This window comes from Phyllostomus discolor, chromosome 6 (genome assembly GCF_004126475.2).
Source record: "Phyllostomus discolor isolate MPI-MPIP mPhyDis1 chromosome 6, mPhyDis1.pri.v3, whole genome shotgun sequence".
NCBI classification, from domain to species: Eukaryota; Metazoa; Chordata; class Mammalia; order Chiroptera; family Phyllostomidae; genus Phyllostomus; species Phyllostomus discolor.
This window is the reverse complement of record NC_040908.2, coordinates 146,835,992-146,861,065: the sequence shown is the minus strand read 5'-3', so window position 1 is coordinate 146,861,065 and position 25,074 is coordinate 146,835,992. Positions and strand designations below refer to the sequence as shown.

Below are 25,074 nucleotides of genomic sequence, written 5' to 3'. Positions count from 1 at the left end.
GTTGCAAAAGATCATATATTGTATGACTCCATTTATAAGCCACGTCCAGAAGAGGCGAATCTATACAAACAGAAAGTAGACTGAGGTTCCCTACGACTGGGGCAGGGGAGGGGCAGGTTTCCTTCTGGGCTAATGAGGATGTTCTAACATTGACTGTGGTGATGACCGCACTGCTCTGTGAATATACTAAAAACAAGCCAACTCCACACTTTAAATGGGTAAATGGTGTGGTATGTAAATTATATCTCAACAAAGCCGTTACCAAATAAAGTCCACTTTAAATATTTTTAGTATAAGTAAAGCATTCACAATAAAAAATCTATAACACAATTGTCTTTTCAAGATGTGACTCCCATAACAAAATCTTTCCAATATTAAACATGTGTATTTTTGACCTGGAAAATTTTCACGGTGCATTATTATGGAAAACAGCAAATTAAAAACAATATGTAAATGATCTTTATGTTCTTGTTCAAAATGAAAAAGTAAAATAAATGCAAAGAAAATGTACAGCAGCACTCTGACAGAAGCTGTCTCTAGATGGATGGATCACCAGTGATTCCATTCACTGGTGCCTGTTTTTTCAAAATGTTCTACAGCAAACATGAACTAAATATTTCAAAATTTAAAAAAAGCTCCTCAGCCAGTATAAACCTGCTTTCTTATGCCAATTACAGAGTTACTTTCATACTATATTTTCACACAATTCTAAGATACAAGACATTGATATTGATATTGCCATCCACGTACTTTTAAAAACTTGTTCGGGCCTGCAGACCGGAGACACTCACCACCTGAGCTATGAAATTCTCCGGTCCGTGCGTTCCATTTAAGGTCAGACCAGAGGCAACCTACAGCTAGTTACTCAGAGGCCAGCTCCCATTTGCAAGAGCCCTAGGAGAGACGGAAGCAGCCCCGAAGGCTCAGACTTGGGGAATCGGACGTAACCACCCACGCCCATTTCCTACATGCCACCTGATCTGCAAGAACCAACCGTGAGAGCCCCGAGCACACGCCCCGGTGTCTTACCCGTTGATGGTGGATGCCATGAAAACAAGGTAGGGGCCCAGGAGGCTTTTCACCAGGGGCAGGGGGATGGCGGCGGCTTCATCAATCACAACAAGTTCAGCCTGGCCCAGTTTCACAGAGTCTGCGGGGTGTATATACTACAGGAAAGCAATGTTTACATGGTTAACTCGGCCACCTGATGTCCCACTGCTCATCACCGCTGAGAGAAAGGAGAGAGAGGCATCACGAAGGCCTGTCTCTTCTCTCTCTCCCCCTCCCCGTTTCTTCTTCCTTGGATTCCTCCTTCCCACTTTTCCTCAGCAGGGCAAAAACGTGATGGCTTGGAATCAGACACCTGGGTTCCAACAGTTCAACCACCAATCGTGTGACCGTGATCGCGTCACTTAATCACACAGAGCCTCACAGTCCTCTCCTGTAAAATGGAGGAGATACCTATCTGATGGCTGTTTGAGAGAAAAGTCAGGAAAATCTAAAATTCTTTGCATGGTGCCTGGCCTAGCATGGCAGGTGATGCTTCCATTTCCTTCCTGCCCTCTGCGTTCTCAGGCTTCCCCCCAGCCTCACTCAGGCCCGTGGGCCAGAGGCACAGGCCGGCCCCAGCAGTGGCCAGTGGGAGGGAGTCAGATTTCCCAAGCACCTGTGAGCTGGGTGCCACGCACCAGGCTGTGATACTGTCATTATAAAGGCCAAGTCTCCCTGCACTAGTGGGATACTTCCAGACTTATTCCCCTCTTAATACACGTAACAAGCACGTTTGTTACTAGCTTGGCTACCTGATGCCACAAACTTGCCATAAGCTTGACATCCTTATGCACGCAAACAAAGGGAAGCCCCTTCCGTCTCTTCAGGACTTCCTGCTATTTTTAGGTTTGCCAAAGGACGTGAAGAGACATTTTACAGGAGAAAAACCTGCGCAGCCAGTGAACAGAAACAAAGGCACCCAACCCCGTGAAGTACCGTACGTGACTGGTGCAGCGCTAGGGCGACAGGAGATCCCAGCCCACGCACGCCGGTCAAACTTAAACAGCAGTGGGACACCCAGTGTTTGGGAGGACTTGGAACAAAAACTCGAAGAAAAAAAAATGCTGGTGTGAAGGTAAGTTTAAAGAATCTGGAAAAATCCCAGAAAGCTGGAAAGCTACATATACCATGAAGGCCAACAATTCCACTTCAGGAAACACATAAATAAACTGTAGTAAATACATATAATGCTTAACATCAACCAGATCTGTAAGCTTCAATCTGGACCAATCTTAAAAACAAATGTTGAGTCAAAAAAAGCAAGCTGAAAAAGGACAAATATAGCATGTTACCGCTTATGGATACATAATTATGTAGTAAAATATAAACACATGAATTGAAAGGAAACACGCCAATCTCAGAATGGAGCGATTACGGGAGTGGCAGGAGGGAATGGGATGGGGCGGGCTCGGGAGGGGCTTCAACTGTGTCTGTGATGGTTCAGAGCTTTCGAACGAAAAGTGACTTTTCAAATATGAAGCAAACATAACAAACAGCAAAATGTCAACATTCCTTAAGCCTAAGTACTGGGCATCTGAGTGTTACAGTGGCCTCTGTGTTTCTCTATACGTTTGAGGTTTTTTGTTACACGTAAGAGTTTGTAACTGCTTTGCTGGAAGCTGCTGGGCCAGGGAGGCAGCCACCCCACTCATTTCTAACAGCAGGGTGCATGCACATCCTCGGTCAGGCCCCATTATCTGGGATTCTTAAAGGGAAAAAACAAAACAAACAATCACAAAAGCAGCAGAAAGCAGCTTCCTAGAGGAGGCGTAGCAGCCTTTAACCTCATGTCCTTTTTACCCCCCTCCCCGATTTCCAGCACAAAGGAGGAAGGAGGAAGCCTCCAAGGGACACAAACGGAGCCTCATGAAGTCGGGTCACCGTTTCCACGTTTATGCTCCCATCTGGAGACGAAGGACCCTGGTAACGAGCGCAAGAGGGACTCGGACTGGAAACCCGAGGAACGGCAGGAGCTGAACCAGGGCGTTCCAGGGGAAGGTTTTCCTTCTTTAGTTTGTGTCTTTTTCTTCAGTTTTAACAGGTCTCTGTACTCTCCCTGCCTGCGGCCCACTCCCCACCCAACGTCAGTCTTTCCCCCTCTCAGCTGAGGGAATCAGGTGAAATGGGAAGAAATGTATGGCATGAGAGATTCTAGAAAAAGACCTAGTAAGAAAAAGAAATTAAGATCCTTAGGTAAGAGGCATGAACACTTAACATCTTTTACAACCTGGACTCTGACAGGTATACCTCCTTCATGGGTGTGGCTCCTTGACAGGTATAAAGGTCAAGGGCATAAACTGCCAAGTTTACCTGGCCCACCTCCCACTTCAACCCAACTCCAAAAATAATCATCGATGAACCTCTTCCACTAGGAGCCGGTGGGTCTCCGTCCCTTCCTCAAGCCTGGCACACTGATGTTTCTCTACAATTTAACAAAACTTGCAGCCTTTGGACAAATGCAAGCCACTCAGGCTTACAGAGCACTGGAGATTTATAGAGCTTTTTGGGGAAACGGTGTTTAAAAAGGAAAATGGGCTGCCACTAAACCGCAAAGATTCAGGGTCCATGCTTGCAAAGTTCTTTTTTTAAAGATTTTACTTACTTACTTACTTATTTATTTTAGAGAGCAGGAAAAGAGGGAGAAAGGAAAAGAAGCATCAGTGTGTGGTTGCCTCTCCTGCGCCCCCTACTGAGGACCTGGCCCACAACCCAGGCATGTACCCTGACTGGGAGTGAAACCAGCGACCCTTTGGCTAGCAAGGCCAGCCACTGAACCAAACCAGCCACGGCAGTTCTCTTCTTTCTTTTAAATGATGAGGTTATTGTTCTAGTTACTGAGGTACCTTTTCAAAACCTACTGTAACTAAACAAAATCAGAACGGATGTCAGATAGCATACGCTCAATCCCACTTACTGAGTTTTCAAGGGTCAAAACTACAACTTTTCAAGCTGGCTAGATACATTTGTTAGTCTGCTTGAATGTTTTTCTTTAGAAGAGGCTGAAAGTCTGGAATAGGTTTGTCCTAAAACTACCACCACATAAAAGACATGCAATTACACAGGACATAAAGCGACTATAAAAAAACAACTCAGAGCCACTTAAATACAGCAGGGTTTCAGAACGCGCCTCACCTGGATGGTCTGCCTGTGTTCTCGGAACACGTTCACTCGGATCACTGCTTTGTTAAATTCAGGATTCAGAGACTGAATAATCTCATAATCCAGATGCTCCTGATGGGGAAAGAGTCAAACCAATGACAAGCTGTAAGAAAGTAAGTGTGCATTCTAAAGACTTCCCCCGGATTTAAACTTGGCACTGAATCAAAATAAATTCTCATCCTGATCTCCTACCTGATACTGCAGCGCATCAAACCCTTTAAACACAAATTCAAACAGGGTGTGGAGGTTATCAGGACTTGGGGAGGTAACAAAGATATTGGAGTACCTGTTGAACAAAAGAAGAAGAAAATCAAATTTTTTTAAGTTACTAGGAAATCTAAGAAATGTTTGGGGAACTTAAGAAAAAAAACAACATTTCTGTTTGCCCAGGTCACACAGGTGATAATCAGAGACAATGGCAGGAGAAAAAAATCAGGACACTTTTTGGGGAGGAAAAGTAAAGCAACTCCAGACCTGAGGATACTTTTCCTCCCAAACTAGGGAAAACACACTGACGGTGTGAAGGTAACCCGTCCCAGCAGTCAGCTACCACGTGTGAAAATGTGCAGAACCGCTCCCCGCTGCCCAGCCCTGTGCCCTAAACGAGAGGGACGGCTCCACGCTCACCGCCAGCGGGGCTGACGGGGTTTCCCACTAGGAAGCCGGAGAGCCGCACTGGGACGCAGGCCGAGGCCACGGCACACCTCTGAGGGACTCTAGTGGACGTACAGGATGCTAACACCTGACGGGCCACGTGTGACCACTGAAGCAGCGAGAGGAACACGGGTCTGAGTGTCAGGAGCTGAGTCCCGCCCCGGTGCTGCTGACTTGCTCGGGGACCTCAGCTGAGTCACTGAAACCCCTCAGGCCTAGGTTCCTCCCCCGCCAAACCGCTCACGGGACGACTGGGGGCCGGGAGCACCATGGAAGATGGTGCATACAGTCCAGGGGAACGTGGCCTCCTAGGCCCCTTCTAGGTCCACCGGTTACGTCTGTGAAGTCAGAAGCACGAACTGCTGGCAGCTGCATACCTCTCCCGGCCAGAGCAAAACGCAGAGAGTAGCGTTGCTCAAGGCAGCTCCTCACGAGTGCCTTCTACTGATCATTAACGTGTCCAACTGGTGCTTTTCTCAGTCAGCAAAGCTGGTCATACACATCCGCATATCCTGAGAATTTCTAAGTTTCTTGCCAGCATTTCTTTGTTGCGTGTTTGTTCAACTTTGAATCATGATCACAAAGGCCCTGGTGTGTGTGTGTGTGTCTGCACATGTGTACTTGCACCTCTGGGGAGTTGGGGGGACATTTTGCAGGGGCCAACTTCTAGGTCAAGGTGGGAACCAAAGACCTAGAAGAAACCACCCAGGAGAGCCTCCCAGGCCCGAGCCCTAACCCCACACACTGCTGCCTCACAGCCCAAAGTCCCTCGAGACGGGGAATCGCACCCTCTTACCCAAAAGCCACTGCCCCAGCAATAGCCAACCCCAGGGCCGCAGATTTCCCCCTTCCTCGGGCGGCTGTGAGCGCAACGGTACTTCTCAGGGTCTTCTCAGAGATCCCCTCAATGAATTTCAAGACAGCTTTGGCCTGTGGAGAGAGACACGTATTAGGTGGGCCCCGAGGAAGGCCAAGTTCCAGCCATCTGCCACCATCGCCATGCAGAAGCCAGGCTGATGCCCAGACCGAATAAAGGGGGCAGTTCTCCCAGGCCAGAGGGCAAGGCTCAGCACTTGGACTTCACGCCTGCAGTCACCTCCTCCGAGTCTTGAGGCTTTCAAGACCAATCAGGTGTCGATAACCCCGAATTCACATCCAGGTCAACCGCCCTGCACAGCTCCACTAGCACCTCTGACAGACACGCCAACTTGAAACCGAACACCTACCATGCCCTCAGACCTCCTCCGCCCATCGTCTTCCCCAGCTCAGTCAACTGTCCGACTGTGCAGGCTACAAGCCTTCTCCAGTCCCCCCCCCGCCCCACGGCCGATTTATCAGCAAGTCCCACCAGTGCTACCTTCAGAACACGCTCCGAATCCTGCCACACCTGCCATTGTCTTCCTCTAGTACACCTACAGAAGCCACCATGCTCTCGCCCCCATCACTACAGGAGCCCCCTAATCAGGCTTTCTGCTCCCACCTCCCTTGCCCCACAGTCTAGATGCAACAGCGCCGCCAGAGGGACCCTTTTACATTAAGGCTGGGGATCCCTCTGGCGGCTGTGCTGAGAAGAGACTGAGCCTGAGCCCTTCCACCTCTCACAAAGTAAGAGCCGAAGCCCTCCCCGGGGCCTGCAGGGATGCTTGTGCACTGTCTGATCTCCGCCACCCATGGCCGCCTCCCTGCCACTCGCCCTGCTTCAGCCCCGCCAGGCCCCGTGCCAGTCCTCAAGCGCACCAGGCAGACTCCTACCTCGGGCCGAGGCAGCTGCAGATCCCCCAGCAGAGAGCCGCACAGCCCACTTCCTCAGCTCCGTCAGTCTGCTCAAACCCCTCTAAACAAGGCCTTCCCTGCCCACCATACCTAGAACCACAGCATTCCACCCTCCTCCTGGCACAGCCTCCCCCTCTGTCCTGCTCGCTGGGTTTCTCCATCGTGCAGAGCACCCACTAACTACAGGATTTGCTTGTTTCCTTGACTCATGGTCTGTCTCATCCCACCAGAATGTGAACTCTAGGAAACAGGGGTGTCCCTCTTGTTCACTGCTCAGCCCAGTGCCTAGAGCAGTGCCCGGCACCTAGGAGGGGAGGGAAGATGCCGGGGCACTGAACGAGCAGGGGGACAGCCACACTTTGCAGGGACCAAGCGGCTCTCCAACTGGCATCTGCCCTGAGCGCAGGCCACTGAAACTGAGAGGAAGGCTAGACGGTCCCTCCTGGTCCTGAAGAAGTTGCCTTACACACCCAGACGGCAACACAAAGACACTGAGAGGATGCAGGCGCTGGCAGCCAGAGGGAAGAAAGGAGAGGGGCCACAGGAAGCCAGAGTCTCCCCAGAGGAAGACACTCAGAGGGCATCCAGGTCCTGGTCATCTGAACCTGGACTTCGCTGAACACTACTCTACCCTTTTGTTTTTCACTTTAGAATAAGGAAATTATAAACTCTGATGAAATACAACAAAATTCACTTACATAATAACACAGGGGTACAAAACCCACACTACAGATGCATGGGCACACACAGCTGACCCTGGAACAACTGGGGATCAGGGGGGACCCACTGCCCTCAGAGTCTAAAACAACAAACGGCCCTCTGCATACGCAGTCCCCCAACCAGCTGACCCTCGAACTGCATGGGCCCACTGAAACAGATGTGCGTACCCGTGAACCCACACAGTTCAAATCCGCATTGTTCAAGGTCAACTATACTGTGAAACAATGGCCACAATATGTGCAACTAAAGTCCATTTCTCATACAGCTGCAATAAAAAGAATGGAGAAAGAAAATGTTCTCCCTGTGATGAGAACTCTTAGCATGTATTCTCTCTTAACAATTTCCCTAGACATCCTCACGTTGTATGTCACATCCCTGGCACTCGTCTATCTTGTAACTGGAAGTCTGTACCTTTTGACCATCTTTCTCCACTTCACCCTCCCCTCATCCTCTTCTTCTGGTAACCACAAGACTGCTCTCTTCTCCTGTTTTTGTTTTTGTTTTTGTTTTTGTTTTCGGATTCCACATACTCTCTGAGATCATACAGTATTTGTCCTTCTGTTCGACTTGTTTCACTTAGCACAGTGCCTTCAAGTTCCATCCGTGTTGTCACAAATGGTAGGATTCGTTCTTTTCTATGGCTGAATAAAAACAACATTCCACTGTGTGTGTGTGTGTGTGTGTGTGTGTGCGCGCGTGTGCATGTGTACACACACCACAATTTCTTCATTCATTCATCCACAGACAGACCCTTAGGCTGCTTCCATATTCTGGCTATCGTAAATAACGCTGCAATGAACAGGAAGGTGCAGATCTCTTTTTGAATTAGTGTTTCCATTACTTTTGGATATATTCCCAAAAGCGGAATTGCTGGGGGATATAACAGTCCTCCTTACTGTTTCCCACAGCGGCTGCACTGGTCTGTATTCCCACCAACAGTGCACATGGGTTCCCTTTTCTCCACATCCAGGTGAGCGTCTGCTATCCCTTGTCTTTCTGATGAGGGCCATTCTACGGGGCGTGGAGTGGTATCTCACCGTGGTTTGAAATTTGCCTTTTTCCCAATGACTAGTGATGTTAAACATCTTTTCATATTGTCCACTGGCCTTTCTTGTACCTTCTTTGTAGAAATGTCTATTCGGGTCCTTTGCCCATTTTTAAGTTGGGGTATTTGTTTCTTCGCTGTTGAGTTGTATGAGTTCTCTGTATGCTTTGGGGATTAACCCTGTATCAGGTATAGGGCTTGCAAACATGTTTGCCCAGTCTGTAGGGCTTCTCACGCTGTGGGTTGTTTCTTCTGCTTTTTCGGCTGACGTAGTACCACTCACTTCTATTTTCATGTGGCTGCTTGTGCTGTGGGTGTCACATCCAAAATCTCATTGCCAAGGCCATGTCCAGGTACTCTGTTCTTATGTGCTACTCCAGGAATTTTAGGTCTTACCATTTAAGTCTTTAACCCATTTCGAATTCATTTTGTAAGTGGTAAGACAGGGGTCCACTTTCATTCTTTTACATGTGACTATTATTCCAGCAACACTTATTAAAAAGACTGTCTTTCCTTCATTGAGTACTCTTGGCTCTTTTGTCAAATGCCAGTTGGTCCTATGTGCTCTGGGCTTATTTCTGGGCTCTCGGTTCTGTTCCGTTGGTCTGTGTGTCTGATTTGATGCCAGTACCACACTGGTTTAATGCCTGTAGCACTACAGTATTGCTTGAAATCATGAAGTGCAATACCTCCCACTTTGTTCTTCTTTCTCAGGATTCCTTTGGCTATTCAGGGTCTTCTGCCGTTCCACAGAAATTCTTAGGAGTGCTTTTAGTACTTCTGTAACAAATGCCATTAGAATCTTGATAGGGATTGCACCGAATCTACAGGTGACTTTCAGTAGTATTCAGGTTTTCACAACACAGGGATGGGCAAAAGTAGGTTAACAGTTGTAATCAAATAAGTAATAATTAATAAATAATAACACAAGAATAAACGCTTGTGTTTCACATCCTCATAACTGTAACCCTACTTTTGCTGAACCCCGTATTAATCCTTTCAACCCATGAACACAGGATACCTTTCCATTTACTTGTGTCGTCTTTGATTTCTTTTATCAATGCCTTGTAGTTTCCAGCAGAGATCTTTCCCCTTAGTTAACTTTATTCCTAAGTATTTTATTGGTTTTCTTCCTGTTTCAGAAATTTCACTGTTAGTGGGCCACCTTCTATTTTAAATCAAGCTTTTTTGTACTTACTAATTGGGGGGGGGGGGGGGCGCAGCTATAAGCTACATGTTTTCCTGTAACACTACCACCAACACTGTAGTCTCTCCCTCTTCTGCCCTTTCTCCATCTTCCATCTCACCTCCTCTCTCAGGTGGCAAAGAGAGCACTAGGAAATGGATTAAAGCCTAGAGCCTGCAGGCTGGACTGCACAGTCAGCTAGGAGCTGGTAATTCTATTTCCAGAATAAAGAGAAAAACCAGCCTGTTTGGACTCAGCCCCAATAGGTGCTGTCACTGCAGCTGTTTTCCATCACAACGCAGAGCCCAGGACCGAGAGGCTCTGGCTAGACCAGAGCCCTGAACACACCTGACGGCTTGAAGGGGCTCTGGGCCATGCCCGGTCGGCTCCCGGCGCAGCCCAGGAACCACCAGAGAGGCCAAGTTCACCAGCCCTGGCCGCCTCAATGCACAGAGAAACGCCCACCCAGCCTGCTGTCTGCACCTAACGATCAGTACATCTCCCCACAGGGCCCTCACCAGGCCTCCTAATGGACACGGGGTAAGTACAAGGGTCAAGCACTCCTCTCACTTCCATACGAGGCAAAAGCAAAAACCTTTCTGTCATCAAAACTTAACTCAAATGAAAGAACACAAACATACCACCCTCTCTTGGGAGAAGTGTAGAGGGAGTTCCTCTTTAAACCTAATCCATCTCTCCCCAAAACCCAGCTCTCTGAACTGTTAATGGGGGCTGGGGGCGGGCAGGTAATCCTGGACTTCTGTTGTGAACCCAGACAAGACAGAACAGCCCTGCTGTTGCTGTGTAAGTTTGAATGAGAGAAAATGCCTCTTCCCCAGGGGGGATCCATGTCTTGACTTGCCCTAGTGTGGCTTCTGGTGCTTTCTGCACTCCACGGTTTACCTCTGGGCAGCTCGCACTGAGACAGGGCGCGCCTGAACGCCGCACTCACCTGGTCCAGGGTCCTGCAGCAGTCCACCAGCACGCCCACTGGCTGCGTGTCCTGCAAGCTCTCCTTCAACTCCTTCAGCTCCAGATCAGAGGGACCGAGACTCTCATCCTACCGGAGAGGAGAGGGGGTTTGCCACTGCCCTTGGAGAGCCAACACAGAACACACAGCCTCCCCCACATTCTCAGACCCCTGGCTGACTCACCGGGGCCTGGGGAGGTAGGGCCTCGATGCTGGCAGCGTGGGAGGAGATGGGCAGGATGTTGAGCTCGTCATCGATGACAAGACAGTTCTTACAAGAGGTCAGAGAAAGAATAAATCTGAGGGATAAAACCACCATAGTGAGGTGCTGTTGTGAGGGAGGGCCAACGTCTACACAATCGAGATGTGGCTTTTTTAAAAAAGATCTTTATTTATTTATTTATTTATTTTAGAGAGTGGAAGAGAGGGAGAAAGAAAAGAAGAGAAACATCAATGTGTGGTTACCTCTCGAGCCCCCCCTACCAGGGACCTGGCCCAAAACCCAGGCACGTGCCCTAGACTGGGAACTGAACCAGCGACACTTTGATTCGCAGGCTGGCACTCAACCCACTGAGCCACACCAGCCAGGGCCAAGAGGAGGCTTTTCTTCAGGAAAATCATCAAGTCTCTGAGAAGCCAGAGAAAGCCAAGACCCGGACGGGGAGCAACGTGAGGAGAGTCCAAGCCTCCCCTACAGGGCACCTGAACACGCTGTACACAGCGAAGAAGAAACCCGAGAGCTCTCTTGACTGACTACAGGCACTCCTCTCGCACAGCCGCCCCGGCTCCCTGCGCCACGTGGCTCTTCCCACATTCTCCTAGGCTCTCCCTCCGCGCTACGGTGTCTCAGCCACCCTTAAAGGGGGAACTCCAAGCCCACCCGACACAGGCTCACTGTTCACACGGGGAACACATACCCGTGGGTTTACCTTCTGTCACAAGGAAGAAACTATAAAGAACAGGGAGGACAGGAAACCTCCCTTAAGAAATATAACAAACATTCTTGCATGCAGAAAAGACATGTCTTTGCCTATGAAATTAAAACTTCTCCCACAAACACAAGAAAAAAGCCTCACGCGCTACTTCCGCAGGCTTCAGTTCTCCCCGCGAGCACATGGTAACTTCCCGGCCTGCTCCCACGAAGTTACGGTCTCGGAGACAGTTAAAGTGCAAAAGGCCCCGGGGTCCATCAAGGCCAGGGTTTCTAAACCTCAGCACTGCTGACGTTTTAGACCAGATCATTCTGTGCCTTTTCAGCTGCTCAGCAGCGTCCCTGGCCTCTACCCACTAGATGCCGACAGCACCCTCTACCAAACCCCTCTTCCCCAAGTCGGGACAATCAAAACAACCCCACACACTGCCCAACGCCCCTGGGAAAACTGCTCCTACACAGGACTACTGATCTCAGCCCCCAGTTCCTCAAGGTGTTCCACAGGCTGTAACCGCTGCTCCCTAAAAAACGGCCCTGTGGCCAAACGTGTGGGAAACCATCAGTTAAACAGGCTGCTGCCGCTGCAAGACCCTCAGAGGCTACAACAAGCTAGTGTGACTCTTCACAAAGGAGAAACAGCACCAGCATTTCCCAGACATACCGGACCACAAAGCCCATTTGTCATAAGGTCCCTCTTAAAACACGAGTGGTCTGCAAAACACGTTTCAGGAACAGTGACCCAGACAAATCACCCCTTTGACAGGTGCGTAAGCTAAGAGCCACAGAGGGAGAGTGGCCTGGTTAGGGCCAGGAGCCTGACAGAGTCCAGTCTCCCGGCCCCCGGCTTCCCGCTCATGTCTACTGCTTCCAGCTAGGTTCACAACCGCTGCTGTCAGAAGCCTCCCCGTCCGTGGTGCCTCTGCGACCTTCCCTCGGACAGATGGAGGCTGAGCGCTGAGTCGGGTCCCAGAGGAAAGTACTCCTCCCACTGTGGCTCCCCCCTACTAAGGGACTGAGAAAGGCGCTGCAGACCTACCTCTCATTAAATCTTCCCACTACGTCCTGATGGGCCTCGGTCCTGTATCTTGAATGCACGTCCTGAAAGAGACAACACCCGTGAACGAAGGCGTCCACCGAGGGCTGAGGCCCAGTGTCCGAACGTGAAGACGCTCTACCAGGCAAGTCTGGGCTGAAGGAGGTGCCAGCGACGCTGCTGGAAACAAGCCCCGCTTCTCCGTCACCTGCTGCACTGAGCTGACCAAACGCCACCTGCCCGCACCGGGGTCGGACACTAGATGCAATGCTTCTCGTTACAACAAACCTCCCCTCACCTCAGCTCTGACTTTTTCCCCATTTTATCCAGCATCACAAAGTGTATTTATTCGTTTAATAAAACACACATACCAACAAGTGCCAGACACGCTGGGCACATGCTGGTGTTTAATGCTCTGTCTTCATGGAGCTTAGAGTCTCATGATTAGGGAGGGGGAGACAGATGAGTCAACAGATGCAAGCGTCGGGGAATGTTACCGATGAAAACCAGGGAGAAATGACAGCAAATGGGGGCGGGGGCCTCCTACTCGGGGCAGTGAGGGAAGGCTCTTTGAGGGGGTAAGCATGCAGCCAAGTAAGAGAGAAAGGAAAAACAGACCAACTGCTGTGGGCACGAAGTCGTTTGTCCATTCACAAATATTTAACGACCAGGCACTCTTCCAGGGTCTCGGAATATACCAATGAAGAGAACTAAGTGCCTGGTTTTATGAAGTTTAACAACCAGCACAGGAGCTTTAAAATGCTTTACAAAACATGAAGCAGGTTAGAGGAGTGACAGACAAAACCAGCTATATGCTCGACCAGGTGTGACAAAAGATCACACGGAGCAGGTGGTATCTGAGCAGGGACTGAAGGGAAATGAGGAAGTGAGCCAGGCAGACATCAGCACGGGAATAGCACGTGCAAATGCCCTGACGTGAGAGGGCTGGGCATGTCTGAGGACTTCCCAGGAGAGCGAGGGGCTGTGGTGACACATAAGGGCTGGAAGCAGGCACTAAGATTTGGGCAAAGTCCATTCCACCAGATGGATGCCGCTCACAAACCTCCCACCCCCCCACCCCTCCCCACACAGCTGAACACTGAACAGAACTCTTGGAGCCCCACTCCTGACCATGCCCTCAGCTTCGGGAGAAAACGACCCCTCTCAGAATCGATGTTCTTATAAACCTGGGAGTGGAAATGGCAAATGGTCCTTCATTACCCATTGGGATGAGGGCTAGCGCGGAACTCTGCACAGCCCCTTTATTGCAATACACAAACGTAGGCACTGGCACAACTTTCTGAGTACTATTTCAGGAATTTCACTGCGTAACAGGTGCATCGTGTCTGAATCTCACTGGTGTAGAATTTGCAAAGGCCTGGCAACGAATGCAAAATTCAGAGCTTCCTAGGCACACTCATGGCCAGGGAGATTTTTCTGTGGTGACTTTGTCACTAGCTGCAGTCAAAGAGCTCCCAGCCCAGAGACAGTGCTGACCGCTCACTGGAGGTGCTCCACAGGAATTCTTAAAAGTGGTCTACAGTAAAAACACAGACTGCTTTGAGCCCTCCACAGTTAAGGAGAAAAACAGGCACGTACCATGGTCATTGTGTACAACTGCTTGAGTGAATTCATGGTCCGCAGGAGGATAACCACCAGCCCACCACCTTCCACTGTTTCAACAGTCCTAGCCAGCAAGTTTGGAGTCAAAGCTTCAAAATCCTGGAAGAAGGAGATCTTAGAAAGGGCTGGTCATGCAAAGAGTACCACAGGGAAGCTTAACCAAGGGCCAGGAGATAAAGTAAAGGAGGGCTTCAGAGTATGAACTCAAAGATATACCCCTCACCCAACGGAGACACACACGTGCACACACACACACACACAGCCCCTTACTCAGGGGTACCAGGGAAGACAGTCCAGTCCTGGAGAACAGGTGTACAAGGTTTCCTATGTCTAAAGTGTTTCTAGTAATCTCTGATAACATCCTATCTGACAGAAGTCCTCCAGTCTTCTTGGATTCACACTTCAATCTAAATAGACTTCACGTTCGTTCTGATGTGTTTATAGATGGAAACTGTTGGACAAAATTGAACTGCACCACATGGGGGAGCCACTGCTTAAAGAGGCCACCGTCTCTGCAGCTGGAACAGAGGTGCACCCACATTCACAGCGCCCCCTGGCGGGCAGCAGTCAGGGCAGGAGGTGGCAAAACGCTTTTTCCTGGCTTCCAAGGTGGGAGGCAAGCCAAAGGCAGAAAAAAAAGTAGAACTCCTATATATGATTTCCCCTCCTCATTTCTTAATTCATATTTTGTAAGGTATGTTTTATAATGTATATAATCACAATATACATGTAGGTAATAAATACATACCAAAATGTGGGGGTTTGTGCTTAAGTGTCTTTTTTACGAATCAAAGAATAAAAAACCACCAGCGCTCAAAACAAAGAAAAATGTGAAATGTAGTCTATTAACTTGCCAGGCAAAAGAATAAGTACCAGTGAAGAAATTTACCAGGGGTAGTTCCCCGAGCTGGGAAAGTGAGGGGATTTGAAGGACCAGAAGGGGGTCGGGGGGGGGGGGGGGTTACTGGTTGGTGGTGGTCACGCTGGTGGAGCACTCTGGGAGGGACACGGGAGTGCACAGGTCCGTGCCCAGCTGGTTGGAACATCCCCTACGGCTCATCTGTCACCAAAGTCTTCAGTGAGTTCCAATAAAGTTCTGGGGTCCTAAGTTCACTTAGGCACACCCTAAGGTGCACTTGTCCTCATGGGGACCAGGCAGCACCCTCAGTGCTGACTGCAGCCACAGGCTGGAGGAGGTCACCCACCTGGAGGACACACATGCCAAAGGTGTTGCCCAGGATCTTGTGAGTCTCGCTGTAGTAGCAGTAGCGGATGTTTGTGGCGGCCACAAAGAGTTCAAAGGGGTCATCTTGCTTTATGTTCAGCGTTCCATTCTTTATTTTTTTCTGCAGCTGACGCATTCTTTTCTTCCGGTGACTGCAATCACCCCCCAACCCATGAAAGCCAGTTAACCAGAGGGGCTAAAGAGTTGGGGGCAGGGGCCAAGTGCACAGCGACCACCCTCTTAGACCCTGAGAGCCGGGAGGGAACTTGGAAACTGTGGGGCCGAGCCTCTGCCTTGGAAGAAAACCAGAGCGGCGCTGGAGCAGTGGATGAGGAGACGGGCTCCAGAGGGAGGCAGTGGCAAGTCCGAGTGTGGACATCGCTGTTTTGCTGTCACTTCGGCAAATGCTTCACTGTACAAGAAGGGTAATGAAAATAGCTGAAGCTCTCACTGGCCAGGGCTGGAAAGCACCCTCAGTGGCCTCATCACCTCAGTCTCCAGCCACCGCTTCAACTCCACGGTGCTGCGCACCAGGAGACCTGGGACAGGCATGGGGACGGCAGGCTGTTACGCATCTTCCCTAGTGGATCCATCCACTTCCTTCCCAGACTGGGGACAGGGTCCTCGAGGGCAGCTCTGAGCTAAGACAGTGCTGACAGCGGACATGGCAGGAGGTGGGGGGGTAGACGGTGGGCATCTCTCAGAACTCCCTCAACTCTTCTTTTGTCTTACAAACCATGAGTGTCCCCCTGCCATGTAATTCTGACTTTTACCAAAAAAGAGAGAACAAGAAAGTTTCAGAATTAAGGACCACAGCTGATCAAACTTTTACCATGGTTCTCTGAGAAGCTAGAGCCCAGGCCTTCCCTCTGGGCCCCCATTTCCTCATCTGTGAAACAAGGCAGTCGGAGGCACTGATTTCCGAGGCCCCTCTGACTCATGCCTTTGCCCGAGACTTAGAAGAAACCATCAGCTTTAACCTGATGCCCTGCAACATCGAAAAAGGGGTGCGAGAGCTACAAAAGGCACAGAGAGATTCTGAAAAGTGACATCAGGTGGGTTAAGTTCAGAAGGCAAGCCTTCCGGGAACCCTGCGGGCCACCTCATCCCACACTATCCAACACCAACCACCCAAATGGCAGCGAGAACCACAAACCCCAGAAACTTAGTGACCAGCAACAGGCCTTCCTCTCAATAGGTACTGAAAATGCTTACCTGCCCAAGAACGAAAGAATACTAACAAGAAAATTTACCCCCAAATCTAGCTTCTTTCAGGCAGAATCAAGTCTGTATAAGACCAAAGGAGATAAACTAGTCAAATTTAGCCTTTGAACTAAGTAACATTAAAATAATTTCAGAGCCTGTTAACAAGAGTTAACTCAACAAATATTAGCTGAGCGCCCACTACAAACATGTCCAGTCACCGGAAAACATGAAAATAGAAACAGATGAACAGGAGAGGCCTCCTAAATAAATGAACTTACCACCTGGAGGAAAAAAAAACCACCAGTGTGCAAAGGACTATACCCAGAGAGGGGAAGAACACGGGTGACGGGCGCTGTCAGAGGAGACACACGCTGAAGGGGCGGGGGAGCCGTGAGCTGGGACCGAGAGGCTGGGGAACAGCTTCAGGGACAAGGCGGGCCCTGAGAGGCGGGGAGCACTCGGAGGCGATCACACAGGTGGGAGTGGCACCCCAAGCAGAGGCAGCAGGTGCAAAGGCAGGAAGTCTCGCCTCGCCACCCAGAGAGCAGCCAGAGCTGGAGACACGACTTCGGAGTCAGTATCAGGGACAAACACATCGGGAACAGCGGAGAAGGGGCCCGGAGACAGAACCACACGCGCTAGCTGGGCTAGCACAGTAACATGACGAAGGGAAGGGGGAGGAGTCAGAAAGGTGGTTTGAGTAAGTGATGTGCAAGCCGAGCAGAGACAGCATTTCTGATGCCATGTGCCGTGACAGCACCCTACGCCCCAGACTCCTCTACGCACAGAGCTGCAGGGAGAACCACCCAGTTTCTACTAGGTGACCAACCCCGCCTCTCCTGGCCCGGGGGTGGGCATCCTTCCACAAGAATTTGAGACAAAGACTGATTTCCACGTAGCTGGATCCGAAACATGTAAAACTCAAGTGCTGTTTCTGCAACGGGACAACGGAAAACAGAAAGCTGAGCTACGGTGGGAAAGCTGAGCTACGGTGGGAAGAAGTAGACAAGCTGCGATGAGAGAATGAGGGGAACGGGGAGCACCAGCACTCTGGCTCTGCCTCCAAAGCAGCGCCGAAGCCTCATGCCTGGAGGGTTCACGAGCTACCCCCAGGGCTCCAACAAACTCCCTCTGTGCTAAGTGGGTTGTGTTAGAGGTCTGCTATTTACAACTACAAGTCTTAAGCTTGCAGCTTCAAAAAAGTAAGATTAGCTCACTGTCAAAGAGAGCAGTGAACTAGTGAGGAAAGAGCTCAGAAAAGGAAAAAAGAGGAAAAGTTCTTGCGTTGGGCATCAGGTCACCAGCAATTTCCAAGAGCACAGCTCAGTCATGATGGCAGGAGCAAGAGCTGGACAGCAGGGAGGGCGGCCAGGAAGTGCAAAAAGCTTCCGTTTCCAGGTGTCTGGCAGTGAGAGTGAGAGAAAATGCTGGCCTGAGGGATAAAGCTGGGTGTGTAGCTAATCTTGAAAGGAGAAAGCTGAGCAAGTTTCACAGGAAAAAGGAGAAAACTTCAAAGGGGTATGGACTGTCCGACAGAGGATAGAAGGTAAAGGTTCTGAAAGCAGTTTGAGCAGATGCACAGTAGATTAAGGGGTTTGCTTTAAACATGGGATGAGCCCTGGCTCAGTTGGTTGGAGCATCATCCCATGAACGGAAAGGTTGTGGGTTCGATTCCCAATCAGGGCACATGCCCAGGTTGCACGTTTGATCCCCAGTCAGGGTGCGTACAAGAAGGAAACCAATGGATGCTTCTCTCTCACACTGATGTTCCTTTCTCTCCTCCCCTCTCTCTAAAAGCAATTTAAAAATGTCCTTGGGTAAGGATAAAAGAAAAGAAGAAAGAAAAACACGGGATGGGTATAGCCTCCTCAGAAACAAAAGGGAAAGAAAAGAAAGAGTGATAACATGAAGTAAATTTGAGGTAAGGAAAGGTAATTGAAGGAGCTTGCGTTAAATGGGCTTAGAAAAGTAGAAAGAAAAATCACATGCAGAAAGCAAGATATCGCACTGGGGACTGAAAGAGCGTGAAAATCATTTGGAACGTGTTGTCGGGAGTGAAGGCAAGACACCAACGCCATCACTTTCTCTGTCTGGAAGTGTCCTGAGACTATCTCGACCAGCAACCTCAGGAAAACCACGTCAAGGAATCATCTCCTGGCACTCAGCTACCACACAGGAGCTGTCAGTAGCATGGGACGCTCGAAGGGCCGAGCTTACCTGCTAAACCCCAGCTCTTTCTTGTAACACCACAGCACCGATGGCCGAGCCTTCACGGTTGCTTTGGACAGCATGTGATGAAGTATGACCACCTGCCAAAGGAAAAGGTTACAGAATCTCAGGGCCAAAAGAGACTTTTGAGACTGCCATCCCCAAGACCTCATCTGACAGATGTGGAAACTAAACTGAGGGCCAGGGAAGTGCCCAAGGTCACCAGGCAAGTGGTGCTGAAGTTGGGACTAGAAGCCAAGTCACATACACTAAACCTTGTGCTCAGCCCACCACCCTAGGCATCAAGAGCTGTTAACCTGTCTGCTAATAACTCTAAATATAGAGTATTTATTACTTACAGAAAAACAAAGGGCCCTGGCTGGTTTGGCTCAATGGATTGAGTGCCAGCCTGCAAACCAAGGGGTCGCCGGTTTGATTCCCAGTCAGAGCACACGCCTGGGTTGCGGGCCAAGTCCCTGGTAGGGGGTGCATAAGAGGCAACCACGCATTGATGTTTCTCTCCCTCTTTTTCTTTCTCCCTTCTCTACAAATAAATAAATAAAAACTTTAAATAAATAAAATCTTTAAAAAAGAGAAAAGAAAAAGGAAGGTTCTCCAGTAAGCATTTTACTTAAAGGAAGCCAATCAAGGGACCTTAATGTCATTATGTGCTAAAACCCAAGAGGGCCTATGACAGACTGACTCTTTGGGACAGGATACAATATCAGAAAGCTCGCACCACATCTTACCTGATCTTTTCCTCGATCTCCAACCACAACAAAGAGAGACCTTTGCCGCTCAGCTACCCCATTCTCTATGAGAATCCGGATCCGGTTATCCACTTTCTTCCGATGCATGGTGAAGTAGTATCCCTGAACAGAAAGAAAGGAAACACTGGACATGACCACCAGATCCGGGGTGAGGGACATGAGCTGCTGCCCCCTGTGGGGCTAGGCACTCTACTAGGCACCTTTATAGGCATCATCTTAAAACCTTCAAACAGCTCCCTAGGGAAGCCATCACCCATTGGGACACAGGCTTGGGGAGGGGATGAAAATGTTCCTTCCACATGGGAAGTCAATAGGAAAGCTGTAATTCACACCTCTATGCATGAGTATTTAAAAAAATCAGAAACAATATTCAAAAAAATAGAATGGCTGTCCTGGCCAGGTGGCTTAGTTGGTTGGAGTCTCACCCCGTACACCAAAAGACCACAGGTTCGATCCCAGGCCAGGGCATATACGAGAGGCAACTGATCAGTGTTTTTCTCTCGCTCTCTCCCTTCCTCTCCCCTTCCCTCTCTCTCTAATATCAATAAACATATCCTTGGGTGAGGATTAAAAAATAAACATTTAAAAAGTAGAACAATTAAACTATATAGTGGTACATCTATGAGATAATAAGGCAGTTTTCAATAAAACTTTTTCAAAATCACTTGAAAACTAAGGATACAGGTAAAGATGCTTATGAGAGAATACCATACGGGATTAAGTATAATACCATCTTTTATGCATATATATGTAACTTATAGGGAAAGAAAAAGACTGGAACAAAACACCAAAGTGTGCAGTACTGGATTGGCCAAAAAGTTTGGTTTTTTTTTTCTATAAGAAGGCTCTAGTAGCACTTAGTTGTCTTTAATTTTATTTGAAATAATTTTGTTAGATTGTACTGTGACAGCTGTCATAGCAGTGTGCATTTTTTTAAAAACTAAAGTTGGTGAATTTTTGTGTAGCCATTTCACTATTGAAGATGGAAAAAAATACACAACATTTTTGGCACATTATGCTTTATTACTTCAAGAAATAAAGGTAAAAATACAACTGAAACCCCAAAAAAGATTTGTATGTATGAAGAAGGTGTATTTGTACTGTGTTTGTACTGTGACTGAACATGTCAAAAGTGGTTTGCAAAGTTTCATGCTGGAGATTTCTCACTGGATGATGCTCCACCGTCAGGCAGACCGGTTGAAGTTGATAGCAATCAAATCAAGACATTAATTGAAACGAATCAACGTTATACGATGCAGGAGATAGCTGACATACTCAAAATATCCAAATCAATACAGTTATCGGTGAAAATGAAAAATATGTCTTTTACTTCATGGAAAAAAACACACAGACTTTTTGGCCAATCCACTAGTTATTTCTGAATTGTGAGGCTGCAGGCGATTCTTATTTTGTTCTTCTTTGGGGGGTGGGGTGGTTATTTTGCTTTTTAAAAATTCATATGCATTATTAATAAAGTCAGGGGGGAAAATGAATAATCACTATGATGAAATGAGTCCAACTGTCTCTTCAAGGGAGGGAAAAACCATACTGAAGCCTGTACAGAAAGACCTCAAAAGTTATGCTAATTACATATAATAAAATATTGCATCATTACCATAATACACCAAAGAAACACCAGCTGTATCAACTGTATTACTACAACACAAAATTTAAAAAGATAGGTCACTTAGAAACTCCAGTGCCTGCTACATTCTAAACATAAAGCTCATTAATTGAACCTTAACCATGCCTTAGCTGTCCCCCTAAACTCCCAATCCAAATAGGGAATTTAGCAGTTTTATTTTACCACAAACACTACGTCACAATCAGTGGTTCCTATTTTATACGGAAAGAACAAGTATAAATACTCAAGTATCCCAAGAAAGATAAACTACACAGACAGGACTTACTCTCAGGTCTGCCTCAGGTCTTTCGTTTTTTCCAACCTGCCCAGCTTGTAGGCTGTGTTGTGGGCTACATAAAGACCCCATAATAATTAAAATTAATTAATCAGAATACTTTTTGCTCTAGTTACCGTGGGAGCCCCACAAGTAGTGCCAAAGTCTTGACTTGAAGGAGCTTTCATTATCCTTGGAGAAGATACTTAAGTGAAAAGCATGAGGAATAATCTGTGTAAAGACATAAAATTTGACCACTACATAAAATTTGGTCTATTGAAAGTCTGAGATTACGGTGGCTTGGAGTTGCCAAGGAAGTCTTAACGGATGAGGAAGGCCTTACAGGAGGAAAAGGGTGGTTATTTTTCATTCATTTTTCTATTCGTCTAACAAATATTCATAGCATCTATGTGCCAGCCACCATTCTAGGTGTACTGGAAAACAAAACAAACTCCTGAATGTGACTGCTGAATAAAGAGTATAAACGAATGAGCTTAGTAATCAGAAGTGTGGAAGGATCTGGACTCAAGATTGCCTCCGTTCGATGCCCAGGCGGCAACCAGGAACCGTGGGCAAGCTCCGCGGAAAGCAAAAGTGTTGTCACTCACCCAATCCCCTCCACCCCACTCTCCCACCCCAGCTAGAAGTCTCCGGAGAGTGGAAATCGAACCACGTAACCCCAGAGTGCGCTGGAGAAGCATGCTCAAGAGTGGCCGCCTACTGGGGAAGAGGATCCTGTCATCTAGGAGCGCCCCGGTGCGGCGGCGGTAGGCGTGGGACCGGCACACATGGATGCAGAACCTTCGTCTTCGAGCCAGTCTCCTCCAGGCGCAAGGAGGAAACGGACACCGACCTCGGCACCTAGCCCCAGCCATCCCATTAGGACTACCTGTGTCCGGAGCTAAGCGAATTCCAAACAGCAGCGAAGCGGAAGCACGTGGGGCGCGGAAACACGTGCGGCGCGGAACTACTCCAGAGGACCGACCCTAGCGGATGCCTACTGTCGGCTCTCAAGGTTTGCCCGGCTCCGCCACGCGCGTCCCGCTCTGGCGCTGGTAGGCCGTGCGTGCCCGAGCGCGCTACAGGCTCAGCGACAGCGAGCGAGGAGGGACCTTCTTCAGCCCTGTCTCTGAGTGATGACGTCAACGGGCCAGGGGGCGGGGCTACAACCTAGGTCCAAGGAGGGCTGAGTTTCAACTTCTGCTCGTGGTGCAATGTGTCATTTGTCTCTCTCTTCGTGTTGAAATTAAGGTACCTAACTACCAAGGACAAATTAAGCATATAGATGTCCGCACCGTCTCTGCCACTGTGCCAGAGATAGCTCGGGTGCCCACATAGGTCCAGGCAGCACAGGGTTAGAAGTGCAGGGTTTTCGGTGTTAGCCTTGTGCGAGATGAGTGGTTTGAGAGATGTGTGCGTAACTTTACCGATCCTATTTAAACACCACACCGTTTTAACGACAGGATAGGGAAACTCAGACCTATTTCATCTCCCTCGACCCTCCTTCATACCCAGTCGATTATCTTGTAGTCTGGAATTCTGTAGGTTATCCATTGCAGCCGCTGTACTTGGCAGATTCCCTTTGGGCCTTTAGCTGGCCGCCAAATGCTGGCGCTCTTCTGAAATCCAGCTCTGGGGCCCTGCTCTTCTTACTGCCAACCCCGTCTAGCAACCAGAACTCCCGTATGCACACGACTATGGGGACACCTATACATACGTTTAAGTTATCTTTGGACCAGATCGTTGGACTTAATACAACCCCTTGCTTGACATTTCTTCTTGGACACCTCAAATCCAGAATGTCTGAAGCCAAACTCGTTTCTCTTGCTCCCCCAAATCAAGGAACTTCCAGATCTAATGTAATATCAGCACCACCACCCATCCAGTCCAACATCCATCAAATTCTTTAATTCACTCAAGATTTCAATATGCCAGACACAAGGGATAGTAACCACATTTCCGTCCCTTGTGAAGCTTACATAATTCTAGCTAGGTTTTAAGAACAAAGCATCCAGCAAGTGCCGAAGGTATTGTTTTAGAGGTGAGCATGAAGGAAACAATGAGTGAAGCCTTCCCATGCTGAAAACATGTAGACTCCAAGATGGGAAAAACCTTGGCTAGGCAGCCAGTGTGGCCAGAGGACAATAATAAGGAAATGGATATGGCAGAAAACTAGGATATATAATGAAGGATATGTGGGTCAGATTTAGACCTTAACTCCAGGTATGAGAAACCACTGCAGTTTGGGAAAGTTAAGTGACAAAATCGGAGTTGCCCTGTTAAAAGGCTCATTCTGACCAATGTGCAAGTATTATACTACAGAAGAGCAAGGGTAGAAGCACGGAGAACCATTTACAAGCTACTGTAGTTCACTGTTCAAAACTGGTAACTGGTGGTCACAAGTGCTAGATGACTCAATATACTTTCAATGTAGAAGCGGGTGGGTTTGCTTAAGGACTAGATACAGGGTATGAACGAAAATCAAAAACAATCTCCCTAGTATATTTGCCCTGGGCAACTGGATGAATGTCGGCTAATCAAAAGGGCAATTTGGAATACTCATGACACTCAAATCTAGACACTTAGTATGAATTGGTTCAGTTTGGGACCTAAAAATATTTAGGTGTAACTTAAATACTGTGTCATAACCATGGGATTAGATGAGGCCACCTAGGGAACAAACAGTATTAGCTAGAGATGAAGTCTGATAACCAAGGCCTGGACAACTCCACGAAGTATAGATAGGAAATACAGACACCCACTCACCACCACCCTCCACTTTGTGTTCATTTCATACAGGAGCTACCTCCAGAAGCCACCTCTTGTACATTTTGCTCTCAACACTGCACTGAGTGTTCGTCAAACATCGTTTTATTAGGTGACCCACCATTCTCCCCCACCCCATACACATGACGTAATATCGTCAAATGTTCCCAACTACTCGAGACAAAACTTAACATGGCACATAACTATAAAGCCATCCATAGTAGCTGTTACGTTTCAACCTCACTCTATTCAACCTGTGCTGTTTTCACTTGAGGACCTTTGGACAGGCTTTTCTCCCGTCTAGTTTGTAACCCATTCTCCAAATCTTTGTTCAACTGAAGTCTTTCCTGATCATTTTGACTAGATCGTATCCTACTAGTCACAGCCTTAGAATCTATCATTATACATGTTGTTCCATCATGGATTTGCTCCACTTTAATGCCACCGTATCAGTATCTTTAGACTGTTCAGTGAAAGCAGAAAACAGTGATTTTGTCACCAATGAATGCTGTGCTTGGCATGATGCCTGGCCAAGGTTACCCAAATTTTCCGAAGATTTAGTTCACTGGCTTACAGTGGCTCCCTAAGATAAACACAGGACTTAAAGAAAACTAGCACTCACAAATAATACACACTAAAAATGGCCTTAATAGATTAGGTGCTTTCACTACCTAAACTCAGCCAGTCTTATGCATGGGACTGGATTAGGCTTCAGAATAGCTGTTAAAACCTGGAAATCAAGTCTACCAAAGAGGTTTCTTTAAGGTTTTTCCTCTCCTAAGTAGCACATCTTTACTTAGAGCTTTGCTGGATGGTAAATACAACTGAAGCAGACTTCACTCAAGGACAATAAGGAA

General features: G+C 48.2%; 1 protein-coding gene across 3 annotated transcripts in view; it reads right to left on the bottom strand.

The window, feature by feature from the left end:
- The window catches only part of NAT10 (N-acetyltransferase 10), a 40,020-nt gene extending 17,489 nt beyond the window's left edge, over window positions 1-22,531 (bottom strand). The window contains exons 1-12 of one of the 3 annotated variants that reach the window (XM_028516680.2): window positions 22,341-22,531; window positions 19,533-19,655; window positions 18,793-18,884; window positions 15,350-15,521; window positions 14,121-14,243; window positions 12,525-12,586; window positions 10,742-10,856; window positions 10,540-10,647; window positions 5,660-5,793; window positions 4,402-4,495; window positions 4,183-4,281; window positions 1,030-1,166 (exon numbers count right to left, since the gene is read on the bottom strand). In XM_028516680.2, coding sequence (XP_028372481.1) covers window positions 1,030-1,166; window positions 4,183-4,281; window positions 4,402-4,495; window positions 5,660-5,793; window positions 10,540-10,647; window positions 10,742-10,856; window positions 12,525-12,586; window positions 14,121-14,243; window positions 15,350-15,521; window positions 18,793-18,884; window positions 19,533-19,640 — 1,244 coding nt within the window. In that variant the 5' untranslated portion in view covers window positions 19,641-19,655; window positions 22,341-22,531. Of the gene's footprint in view, window positions 1-1,029; window positions 1,167-4,182; window positions 4,282-4,401; window positions 4,496-5,659; window positions 5,794-10,539; window positions 10,648-10,741; window positions 10,857-12,524; window positions 12,587-14,120; window positions 14,244-15,349; window positions 15,522-18,792; window positions 18,885-19,532; window positions 19,656-22,172; window positions 22,192-22,252; window positions 22,305-22,340 lie in introns of those variants that run through there. The other 2 variants (XM_036029220.1, XM_036029219.1) reach the window with 2 other exon arrangements.
- Window positions 22,532-25,074: the final 2,543 nt, after the last annotated feature.